Source organism: Sinohyriopsis cumingii, chromosome 1, assembly GCF_028554795.1.
Source record: "Sinohyriopsis cumingii isolate HCF-2022 chromosome 1, ASM2855479v2, whole genome shotgun sequence".
In the NCBI taxonomy this organism is placed as follows: domain Eukaryota; kingdom Metazoa; phylum Mollusca; class Bivalvia; order Unionida; family Unionidae; genus Sinohyriopsis; species Sinohyriopsis cumingii.
Window position 1 is genome coordinate 92,451,920 of NC_142961.1, and position 13,709 is coordinate 92,465,628.

A 13,709-nucleotide genomic window follows, 5' to 3' on the forward strand; every position below is an offset into this window, starting at 1 on the left:
GGGTTCTTTGATAAATGCCCCATCCCTACTTTATGTGTCCTCATTATTCCAAACATAATCTTTTACCATGTTCTACTTGATATTTGCAGTTTGCATCAATCAAGTTTAACGTCAAATGACATAGCCTCTCATCAGCCATCTCATAATGCACCAGCAGAATAAGGTTGATATTGTTTGTTCTACTGATCACTCCTAATAAACTGCATAAACCCAGAATTGGCAATGAATTCTGCAGCGTCAGATCTGGATTTGTTCAGTTTGTAGTTGAACTTGACTTACAAGTGACTAATATACATTATGTGAAGAAAAAAAGAATATTGATGCAACAAGATCAGAAATAGCAAAAAGGATATGTTAAAACTATAAAGGAGTTTAGTAATTCATGGTAACCTAGCAGGACTTGTTGGCTGATATGATTATTAATGAAGCCTTTTCTAGGGCCTTCTTAGTTCTTCTCTTCACTGAAAATACAAGCATTACTTCCCTTGTTCCATGGAAATGTAAGATGTTATTTATATAAATTTTCCTTAGTTTCATGGCAATGCACACACACACACACACTCTTATCTTATCTTGAAAATATATATCTGTCTTCATTGGGTTCTTTCAAAGAATAAAAAACACATTGACTTTCCATTGTACAAAAATGCCACCCACCCCCTTTCAAAACAGAAAATATATATATGCAGTACATTAAATCTAAAGCTACACAAGGTGAAATATTTAATATTTGTTGCTATTGTACATTATTATAGTTTGTTTGAAGAAAAAAAATTAAAAGAAAAATGCAAAGTTTATAGATTTAAAATTGTTGGGTTGTTGTAACATGGATTGTTATAAGAAACTGTTTATTCCATCAGCCTTTCACTTCTGTAATCAGATTCAGATCTGGCTATTTGATGACAACAACTGCTTTGATAATGCCTCCATTTAGCTTATTATATCTCACAATTTAGTATTGTGGAATTGTTCTTTCTTCAGTCTCCTTTTATTTCATGATTTTAAATTTTGTTTATTTTTGACATGTTTTATATTTTGTCTTTGAATATGTCTGAGTGTGTGATGATGTGATTGGAGGATTGTCATTTTATTGGTTTTGTATTTTTCTAACCAATGCTTTTTCATGAATGACTGATCCATATTTTCTGACTCCTTTAGTGATGGTATGAGTGGTAGTAAATATTAAATTAGAATTTTCTCTGGTTGAAATAAAACTTGATGAAGTGGCCATATCATATGGTTAGAAAATAAAAGTTTTATATTTAAATCATAAATGGTGTATATTATGCATTTTTATTTCACTATTATGATAGAACAGACATGCATACACACAGATGCACATGCACAGTGTTTATTCCAATAATGACCTAAGTCACATCTGGAAAATGTACACATGATACTGAAAAATGTATACTTATGACTCAACATTTTGTAGGTGATTCAGTATAATTTAAAAGGAATACTCTGGCTAATTGGTGATGCATACTAACACAGTTAAATGTTAACCAAAACTTTAAATATCTATGTTATATATGGAAATATAGATTTCCTCCGAGACATCTTTTTTATGTTCAACCCTGGTGAATATTGACTGTGTTGGCATCTTTGTATTCCCTAAAGACAGTCAGTGGAAATGATATAAGAAAGAATAATACATTGATTCAACGTTATAATAAAATTGTGACACATTTTTGAAAAGTTTCATTATCAATGAAATTGGACAGTTTTGTGCATACATCTGTCAAGTTGTAATAAACAAAAATTCCCCAAATCATTCTTTCTCTCTCACTCATGTGTGTAAACATAGAATATTAAATAAAAATATATTTTAAAGGAAGTTTGTAGATAAATTATACATCTCACCTGCAAACAAACATAGAGTATTAAATAAAAATATCTTTAAAGGGAAGTTTGTAGATAAATTTACACATATCACCTGCAGATCGTGCATTGCACTGAAAACAAGAGAATGCAAACTTTACCAAAGTTATCTGATCCATCAATGTGGTACCTATATGCATGTCTTACCTGACTTTCACAGACATGATAACTGATTGCAAAAGATTTATGTGAAATGTCAATACAGATGGGTGTTTTTAATACTCCATACATAAGACAGTTTTCCAAAACATCACGTGTCTCTTTATATCTCAAAATAAAATGTTAAATGATACATATTTAAAACTGTGAAATCATGGTTTGTAATATGGTAAAAAAGAAGAAAGAAAAAACTATTAACTTTCATATCATGCTGAATTTGATGCAGATAACTATTGACACAAAGTGTAAAATCATTTACAAAAATTCTGGTCCACTTGGAAAGTAGGTGGTATCATGCTGCAGGTATCAAGATGTTTAATAGGTCCCACTTCCATTCCCCAACCCACCTATTTTCTTTAGAAGAATACTCACCCATATATTTACAGTCATCATCTGTGGAAATATTATTATTTGCAAACCAATTTATATGCTGAAATTTGTTTGTGAAAATTGAGCAATTAGCTAAACTTAGTTATGACCTGTAAATTTATAATGAGGGAGGTTGGAGGTATTGGTCATGTAAGAAAGGTTTGGAAGAAATACAAAGTTCTTATGAGATTTGAGTTAGATTCTGAGGTGTGGCTGGCAGAAATGTTACCATTTGAGTGATCAGCCTGGTTTAACATATATGTTGGATTTGACTGTCTAGTTTATGGTAGAAGATTTGTTTTACATTGTCTAGCTTGATGGTGATATGTTGGCTTACAATGTCTAGTTTGAGGTAGATTAATCGGCTTACACTATGTAGGTTGAGCTAGTTGTATTGTTTTATACTCTCTAGCTTGAGGTAGATATGTTGGCTTACACTGTCTAGCTTGAGGTAGATGTGTTGTCTTACACTGTCTGGCATGAGGTAGATATGTTAGCTTGCACTGTATAGCTTGAGCTAGTTGTATTGGTTTATACTCTCTAGCTTGAGGTAGGCATGGCTTACACTGTCTAGCTTGATGTAGATGTGCTGGCTTACACTGTCTAGCTTGAGGTAGATATGTTGTTTTACACTGTCTAGCTTGAGGTAGATGTGTTGGCTTACATTATCTAGCTTGAGCTTGTTGTGTTGGCTTAGACTCTCTAGATTGAGGCATATTTGTTGGCTTACACTGTCTAGCTTGAGGTAGATGTGTTGGCTTACACTGTATAGCTGGAGCTAGTTGTATTGGCTTATTCTCTCTAGATTGATGTAGATGTGCTGGCTTATACTGTCTAGCTTGAGGTAGATGTGTTGGCTTACACTGTCTAGCTTGAGGTAGATATATTGGCTTACACTGTCTAGCTTGAGGTAGATATGTTGGCTTGCACTGTATAGCTTGAGGTAGATATGTTGGCTTACACTGTCTAGATTGAGGTAGATATGTTGTCTTACACTGTCTAGCTTGAGGTAGATGTGTTGGCTTACACTGTCTAGCTTGAGGTAGATATGTTGGCTTGCACTGTCTAGCTTGAGGTAGATGTGTTGTTTTACACTGTCTAGCTTGAGGTAGATATGTTGGCTTACACTGTATAGCTGGAGCTAGTTGTATTGGCTTATCCTCTCTGGCTTGAGGTAGATGTGTTGGCTTACACTGTCTAGCTTGAGGTAGATGTGTTGGCTTACACTATCTACCTTGAGGTAGATGTGTTGGCTTACACTGTATAGTTTGAGGTAGATGTGTTGGCTTACACTGTCTAGATTGAGGTAGATATGTTGGCTTACACTATCTAGCTTGAGGTAGATATGTTGGCTTGCACTGTCTAGCTTGAGGTAGATGTGTTGTCTTACACTGTCTAGCTTGAGGTAGATATGTTGGCTTACACTGTCTAGCTTGAGGTAGATATGTTGGCTTGCACTGTATATCTTGAGCTAGTTGTATTGGCTTATACTGTCTGGCTTGAGGTAGATTTGTTGGCTTACACTGTCTAGCTTGAGGTAGAGATGTGTTGGCTTACACTGTCTAGTTTGAGGTAGATGTGTTGGCTTACACTGTCTACTTGTGGTAGATGTGTTGGCTTACACTGTCTATCTTGAGGTAGATGTGTTGGCTTACACTGTCTAGCTTGAGGTAGATGTATTACTATTCAAGAATTGCTATTCTTCAGTGACCATTGTATTATTTTTCCCGGTTTTGAAATTTTTAAAATAGTTTTCTTTGAAATATGAAATAAATATATAAAAATGTCCTTTATAGAAGACTAAGTGTATGTTTTATAGTATTTTTGAAGATGATCCTTTTGTAATGTAATTTGTGTTATAGCACAGGCCCAATGTTAAAAAAAAGTATTGCAGCTGTTATAATTGGAAGAAAGATCAGCTGCTTTTGAATGTACCTTGGCTTTTTGTTCTTTGGAACTTCTACAAGTAGAGTACTTGTAGGAATAGTATAAGATGTGGTAGAAAATGCAGTTCTATTTCCTTATGCACGGAGGAAACTGAGGTAGAAACAATACCACAGATGTAAAATGCAAACATGTATGGACTGTAAAACTTTTTAGTTCTTGCTCCACAATCATAATTTGAAGATAAATTTGTTCATAAGAAAGAAGCATTTCTTGGTAATTTCCACCACCAGATCATACTCAAATGACCTTTTTTTGGCATGGAATAGAAATATATCAACATAATGAATGTAGAAGAATTTGATATGTATTAAAAAAAATGCACTGAGGCAATGAGTCATAAATTTTTATTAAAAAATCACATAAAAACAGACAGAAAATGAACTATTCTTATTCAGTATAGTTTATTCATTTGTCATGAAAAGGGGGTAGAAAATGGTACCTTTTCAATATAGTCCATATTTATTTTTATTTAATGGAGAAAGCACCAGTGACAAGGTTTGTTTTGGATAACTACTGCCAATTTTGCATAAAGGTCCCATCCTAATAGAATGTGAACTTACACTACTGACCGGGATAACAGTTTTTCACATAGTTTTGAATAAATTAATAATTTGCCAGCACATTCACCTGCATAGATATATTATTTGGTCATTATTCGTCCATTGGAGCTATATATGTTCAATTTAACTATCCTTGCTTTGTCATCATAACTCTTTATGGTTATTGACATATGACTAAAACTTTTTTATGAGGGTAATTAAGTTCATAATTCTCAATTCTTAAAAAGGGTGATGAAAAAGAAGACATATTTGTTCCTTGTAATATTTCTTGAATAACTCTTTCATTGATTAAAAATAGTTAATGAAAGCAAACCAGTCTGTGATATTTAAGCAGATAAAGCCTTGACTTGTGCTTTCTTTTTCAGGATATTGTTCTCACATATAGTGATATCACAAGCAATGTAATTCAATAGAAAAGGACACTTTGTTGTTGTTGTGGGTTTAACACCATTTTTCAGCATAGGCTATATGTGGTGGCCAGTATAAATGGAGGAAGACCCTTGGAAAAACCCTGGTAAGAGACACTGAAACATGGGAGGCTACTGGCAAGCTTTCTCACATATTCACATAGGTTGAGATCCAGTGATTTGCAAAAGTGAGCATTTTAGACCACTTCACCACCTAGGGCCCCAGAACAGGTTGTACCGGTAATAATATATTGACATAACACAAGAGTTGGGCATGGTTAACAGGCTTTAAACATTTAAAATATGCAAAACTGTAATCAGATCAGCAACATAAATTTAGATTTTGGTAAGATGGGGCCTTTTTGAGAAGTTGGCTTACCATCTTGCAAAAGCTATCTTCAAGGTCAAGGTCATGGCTTAGTACATTACATTATCCATTACACTTTTCCTTCTACTTTGTATAAAGTCTTTTGAGATTAAGGGATGAGACTCTGTATACTTATACATTATGAACTTTAACATCAAGATGAGTTTAATCTTTGCTTTATTTGGGACCAATTTGTGTTCCAAATGATATTCTGTTTACTGCCATGCCCTTATATCTCCGGTATTATGGGTGGGTGTGCCTATCCACACTTTGTGGTGCTGATAGGTACCTTCTTTTTTCTTCAAATTTCACAGGTGAGATCTTTTCCACAAACAGGGTGTGACTAATTTCCCTACTCAGTGGACTGCCATTTAATGGCCATATCAGAATAGTTAAGAATCATGCCTGCAAATGATGCTAATGGAGGTTTTTTGGAAATGTGGCTTCTTGCCACCACCTGGTTTTGAACCTGTGACAGTCACCTCAGGCACTTGAGGCCAGTGTGCATGACCACTAGACTACCTCCTTCTCCATATTATTTAACATTAGCTAAGAAAATAAAATATCAGCTCAAGGTATAATGTATAATGCTGACTTTAGTGAAGACAATTTATTTAATGGTCACATATGCACATGAGCTTGTCTGTTTCCAGCTCAGGTTGATTATCATTACAATGCTTACATTTTTTATGTTTCGTAATTATTGCTTTATAAAGGAAAATATTCTTGAAAATCTTCTTATTGTTACTTTTCTTGAAATAGATGGCCATATCATCATGGGGTTTGATTAAAACATTTCTTATGATATCTAGTTGGCTAAAATGCAAATAGTGCTGATCTGATCTCCAATATGACAGTTACAGCAGCCATCTTGAAATCCTGTTATTGTTACTTAGGTTTACTCAAGATGCCCACTATCGCTTAACCGGCTTGAAGCAGCTGTTCCATTTTTTGTGCTGTTTTCATGATATCTGTGCTTGTTTTCTGTCTTTGTCTACGTTATTGTGTTCATTATGTATTGGTTGTTCAGTTCATATGTGTTTCTTCATATCCTTGTTTTGAAAACGAAAACAATTAGACTTTTTCTCAGCTGTCTTGCTCCACTGCTACAACTTCCTTTGTTTTTGAACAAACCGCCATCACGTGATACTCACCAGTCAACCCGTTTATGCTATGATGGACCCTCATTAATTGCTTTAAATGACCACTCCTTGGCTCTCCACACTACATTGTGCTCTAGGCTAAACGAATTGGGACTACATTCAACATTACCTAAATGTAAACAGAAGCGAAAAAAGAACAGTTGTTTCAAAGCTGGCCAGCGTAGAACAGGAAGAAGAATTCCAGTTGTCTCCCTTATGTCCTTTCCGGCTCAACAATTTAAAAATTCAACCATTAATTTAGATAACATTATTCAAATCTCTATTAATTCATCAACCTTTGTGTCAACTATCCAAGATATACCTCTGTGTATTGCATTATTCAATGCCCAATCAGTAGGACCAACGGAAAAGCACACAGAAATAGTTAATTTTATCAACGACCAGAATATTGACCTCTTTTTCCTGACAGAAGCATGGCTGAAAACATCAGGCAATGAGCCCAAGTGTGCAGATCTAACACCCACTGGTTACTCCATCAAGTCGTTCCTCCGTAACTCTTGTGGAGGTGGAATTGCTGTCATCACAAAGAACTCCATGATCAAACGTCTTAACCACACCACAACATTCAGTTTCGACTATACATCATTTGAACTAGTCCAAACCACACTCACACTGGAGGTCAGTCCATTTTTTCTGCCTATATTGCCCTCCTCCTAGTAGAAAAAACAAGCTGACTGAATCTCTCTTTTTTGAGCAGTTTCTGAATCTCCTGGAGTATGGAAATTCGATAAGTGGCAACCTGATTATTCTTGGAGATTTCAACTTTCACTTTGACTGTTCCGGAAACCCAAACACATAAAAACTCCTAGATTCCATTAATGTTTTCAACCTCAAACAGTTAGTTAACCAACCCACCCATAAACATGGTCACATTTTAGACTGGATTCTTCATAGACCTGATGATAATATTCTACGGTCCTCCCTGGTATCCCATGAACTTGCATCAGATCACCTATGCCATCTTGACATATCAGTCCCTAACCCTTCATCTTTATCTGCTACTAAGAGAAACCTCTTAATGATAAATAGAACCAAACTAATGTATGACATCCAAGCAAACCTAACAACTTGCTTACCTCCTACAGCAGAACAATTCGATAACTGCCTGCATTCATTGCTTGACAAAAATGCACCAGCTACCAAGTGCAGAGTATCAATTCAAAAGTGTTCTCCATGGTATGTATAGCAGTGTTAGGGACCAGCTTCGCAATGCTAAAAGAGACCACCATAAAGCTGAGAGGCTTTGGCTTTCCACCAGACTCAATATTCATAAGCAGATCTATGAAGCCTCTAAGAAGAAGGTCACAAATATAGTCCATGCAGCAAAATCAGCCCATTACACTACTAAGGTCATGGAAAGTTCCAGCTGCAAAGAGCTCTTCGAGATTACTAACAAGCTAATGTCAAGGAACAAATCTACACCACTTCCAACTACTTTCTCTCCAGTCAGCCTTCTGGACATGTTTGCAAATTTCTTCCGTGACAAAGTACAAACCATTAGAGATAAGCTTGACACCACAATTTCAATTGACTCGTCACCATACTGTTGGGATACAGAATTTGAGCGGCAACCAATAGCAGCATTTGAACCTGTCTCTATGGATTTCGTACATACAATCCTGACGAAGAGAGCACCAAAGTCATGTGAACTTGATCCAATTCCAACATCACTGCTGCTTGAGTGCTTGGATCCAGTATTGCCTTCACTAACTGATGTTATTAATACCTCTCTCTCCGCCGGGGAATTCCCATCTTTTTTCAAAACTGCCATTGTAAAGCCTCTACTGAAGAAACCAACACTAGACCATAATGATTTAAAGAACTACTGCCCAGTTTCTAATCTCCCATTCATATCAAAAATCTTAGAAAAGGTTGTTCAATCCCAGCTTGTATTTCTTCTGAATTCAAACAGTTTTTTTTAGCAATGTACAATCTGCATATTGCCCTTGCCACAGTACTGAAACTACTCTTCTAAAAGTAGTTAATGACATTCTCTCTGCTTTGGATGCAGAAAGATTACAGTCCTCACCCTCCTTGATTTGTCTGCAGCATTTGACACAATAGACCCTGATATATTACTTCACCGTCTCCAGCATGTATTTGGCATTCATGATACAGCCTTACTGTGGTTCAAGTCCTACTTGGTCAACAGGAGTCCACAACTTGTGTCTGCAAATGGAATACACTCCAGCCCAGTTGATCTATGTTGTGGTGTTCCACAGGGGTCTGTTCTTGGACCTGTCCTCTTGATTCTATACACTCAGCGGCTCTCGGGGCCCCGAGTGGCCGAGTGGTCTAAAGCACTCTCCGTTACGGATCACTGCCATCTCGCCTCTGTCTGCATGGGTTCAAGTCTCGAATTTGGCCAATGTGGGTATGTGAGAAAGCTTGCCAGTACCTTCTCGAGGGTCGGTGGTTCTTTCCATAGATTTCCCGGGTTCTTCCTCCACCATTAATACTGGCCGCCATGTATAGCCTATCATGTACTGAAAAATGGCATTAAACCCATCAACAACAACAACAACAACATCAGCCACTCTCAAGTGTCATATATCATCATCCAGTGTCTCACCAATTGTACGCTGATGACACCCAAATATACAAATCTGGACACCCAACTGAAGTTGATGCTACCATCCAAGGTGTAAAAAGGTGCATTTCTGATGTGAAACCATGGATGACATGTAACAAGCTGCAGATGAATGATGATAAAACTGAGGCCATTCTGATCACAACACAAAGACTTTTTCATTCACATCCTTTACCTCAAACAATAAATATCAGCAACACCAACATTAAATTCACACAATCAGTAGGAAACCTAGGTGTTACTCTGGGCAGTACTCTCACATTGCACCATCATGTCATGAACATATGCAAGGCTGCATATCTTGAGCTGAGATGCATCAGCTCCATTCGCAAATATCTTTCAGTTGATGCCACTAAAACACTTGTGTGTTCATTAGGACTTTCAAGACTGGACTATTGTAACTCAATTCTGTCTGGTTCATCTCAATATCTACTCCAGAAACTTCAAAAAGTTCAAAACACAGCTGCTCGGATCATACTTAGAGTACCACGATCAGTGCACACCTCCCCGCTGCTCTGTAGCTGAGTACACTGGCTATCCATTCAATCCAGAATCAAACACAGAATTTGTTCTCTGTGCTACATTTCACTGACGGACTTTTGTCCAACATACCTATCCGACCTCACCCATGTGTACACACCAGCAAGATACTTACACTTCTCTTCTGACAATCGTATACTCATTATTCCCACTATGAAAACAAAGTCATATGGACAGCGTTCTTTTGCATACCAGGGCCCAGCAATGTGGAATGAATTGCCCACTGAACTTAGACACAAAGACACAGTGATCACATTCAAGAGTGCTCTCAAAACTCCCTTATTTCGACTGCAAGAACAAATTTAAAGACCTAATGTTTCCTACCTTAAATATTCTCAGCATGTTTTTTTCTATGTTTTCTAATTTCATGGTGTTTGTTTTTGTAATCATATCATTATGTATGTTTTTTATCTTATAGGTGTTGTCTAATGTTGTAAAGCGCTTAGAGCTTCTAAAAATTAGGCGCTATACAAAGTCCTCATTATTATTATTATTATTACTCCTTCTGAGTTGAAAGTCACATCAACAGACTTACCAAGTGGGTCCTAAAAGTAAATGGTGGCATTCAGACATCTAATATGGCCACTACAGTGGCATCCAGACATCTAATATGGCCACTACATTGACATCCAGATGTCTAATATGGCCACTACAGTGGCATCTAGACATCTAATATGGCCACTACAGTGGCATCTAGATATCTAATATGGCCACTACAGTGACATCTAGATATCTAATATAGCCACTACACTGGTAATCTAGAAAAGTTTGTTTTCACTGCACCACTTTAATGGCTGGTTATATTAACATGGGGCTCTTGTTGTAAAACAAATGGTGCTGATCTGACATTCACTATAGTCACCACAACAGCCATCTTGAAAATTTGTTTCTGTTACTCCTCTTGAATAAAAAGTCATATCAGCATGGGTATTCATGAAAAGACTTCTTATATGATGTATAATTGGTTTTAGAAAATTGTTCAGACCTGAAATCCAATATGGCTTCCACTGTGACCATCTTGAAGATGTTATCACTACTCCTTCTAGTATATCATTATTGGGTTTTCACCAAAGACTTTATATGACGTCTGGTCCTAATAAAAATGGTTCTAATCTGATATCAAGTATGGAAACCATGTCAGCATCTTGAAAACCTTCTAATCACTAATCCTCCTAAATTAATAATAATAATAATAATAATAATAATAATAATAATGACTTTATTTAAAGAGGGTAGCACAATTAGCTAAGAACTAATCTACCTTGAGGCCCTCATACAAAGGAATTTATTTATTTTAGCTGCATCTCTGAAGCCACTTGATATATTGGGTTTGGAAGAAGGAAATAGAGTGGGCATTTCTAATCTCAACTGGAATACTATTCCAGAGGAAAGTTCCAGAGCACTGGAAACTTTTTAAAACTAATTCCTTGTTTGGTTTGGGAATTTTATACTGTTTAGTAGACATGGATTGCAGGTTGGAAGTATTTCCAGGTAGCCTATACTGGAATAGTGATTGTAAATATTCAGGAGCACTATTATTGGAGATCCTGTACACTAATTTGGCTTTTCTCAAATGGATTTGGTCTTTAATAGGTAATATTTTTAACTTACCAGCTAAATTTTCCTTGCTTTCTTTCTGGATTCATATTAGCCCAAATGCTCTTTTTTGAAGATGTGCCAGCTTTGCTGTGTTTTTATCATTTGAATTACAGTAGTCTAAATAGGGTTGTATGTAACTGTTATAAAATAGTTTTCTGTGAATTTCAGGGAGAAAATGTCTTATCCTACTGAGAAGCCATAAACTTGAATTTACTTTTTTACAGATATGTTTGATATGTTTAGTCCATTATAGGTTATTATCTACCAAAACACCAAGTAGTCTGTCATGACAGACCATTTGCAAATTTTTATCCTTCCATGTCAGACATAGTTCATTACTATCAAGATTTGTCCTTTTTTGCCTTGTTGAGATAAGTAATATTTTAGTTTTACCAGTATTTACCACCATGTCATTTCATGTGCACCAGTTGAAAATCATATTGACATGAATTTTCCGCATCATTTTACTCAATCCTTAGCTTATTATGAAAAAACTTGGTAAAGTATGGTCTTTTTTGTTTGTACCACAAGTCAATCATACTTACTCTTTATACTGTGTACCATATTTATGTGATGATAAAACCATGTCTGATGAATAAGACTATTCCTGATGATAAAACCATGCCTGATGATAAACAAATGTCTGAATTATAAGACTATGCCTGATGATAAGGCCATGCCTGGATGATAAACCCATGCCAAGTGATAAGCCCATGCCTGAATTATAAGACTATGCCTGATGATAAACCCATGCCAAGTGATAAGCCCATGCTTGATGGTAAACCCATGCCAAGTGATAAGCCCATGCCTGATGATAAACCCACGCCAAGTGATAAGCCCATGCCTGATGATAAACCCATGCCAAGTGATAAGCCCATGCCTAAATTATAAGACTATAACTGATGATAAAGCCATGCCTGATGATAAACTGATGCCTGATGATAAACCCATGCCAAGTGATAAGTCCATGCCTGAATTATAAGACTATAACTGATGATAAGGCCATGCCTGATGATAAACTGATGCCTGATGATAAACCCATGCCAAGTGATAAACTCATGCCTGATGATAAACCCATGCCTGATGATAGGCCCATGCCTGATAAGACTAAGCATGCCTGATGATAAGACCATGCTGAATCATATTCTAATTATTTCACAATTTGGGCAAATATTTACTAAAGATAACTCTGTCCAATAAAAGGCCCACCCCCTTTTTGACAAATAGATTAAGCTGACCACCTAGTCCTTGCTCATTGTGAAATATATTGTGGTATATTTGAAAATCAGTGGTGTTATTGTATATTTAGATGTGTTGTACTAAGCATAGTATGGTATTTTCTATTCCAGGTAGCCTCAGTTCAAGCTGTGGTGGATCTTCTGGAGAACTGGGATGTCTCCCAGACTGAGGTCCTGCTTCAGAAACTGGAGGAAGCCAAAGAGATGAGAAGAGAGGAGGAGAGGAAAAGACGAGAAGCTGAACAGAGCAAGTTAGTGGACTTTTCCAAGATCTGTCAGTGATAAGAAATCTCATCAGTGTTGTCTGTAGCTTTTTTTATGAGATGCTGTACCTTGCCCCGCTCTCAGTGGGGTGCAACCTATTCTCTTTGGGAGTTGCCCTGTCTTAAATCTCTGTAGGTTTACTCAAGACATATGATAAATACCCATGCAAAAATAGTTCTGTTAATTGGTGTAAAGAAATTTTTTTCACAGAAATTTGTTTTTGATGATTTTATTTGATGATACATTGAACCTAAATGTAGGGCTAATGTATTTGAAAGGTAGGGACTGGTTCATTTTATCCATATGAGAGAAAGACATATTGATACATACCCCTCCCCATGGGTTCACGGTGTAGCATAGGTCCAGTGTGCCTTCCTTATCATAAGAGGACAAATTTTATATTTTTAAATATTTTACAGATTTATGCCTGTCTTTGTTTAGCATGCCATCTTTTATTTTTATAACTAAACTTACATATAATACAGCAAAGATTGTTCTGATTGTGCTTTTAAGCCATATACATACATACATACATACATACATACATACATACATACATACATACATACATACAGTAATTGTTGCTATCGTCATGTAATGTGCATTGTTATACTCTCCTAAGAGG

General features: G+C 36.3%; 1 protein-coding gene across 3 annotated transcripts in view; it reads left to right on the forward strand.

Annotated features, from left to right (window-relative positions):
* The window catches only part of LOC149807352 (IQ motif and ankyrin repeat domain-containing protein 1-like), a 72,421-nt gene that overhangs the window by 20,087 nt on the left and 38,625 nt on the right, over positions 1–13,709 (forward strand). For all 3 annotated transcript variants that reach the window (XM_089965746.1, XM_089965757.1, XM_089965758.1), the window contains exon 7: positions 12,932–13,071. In XM_089965746.1, the coding sequence (XP_089821872.1) occupies positions 12,932–13,071 (140 nt within the window). The remainder of the gene's footprint in view (positions 1–12,931; positions 13,072–13,709) is intronic.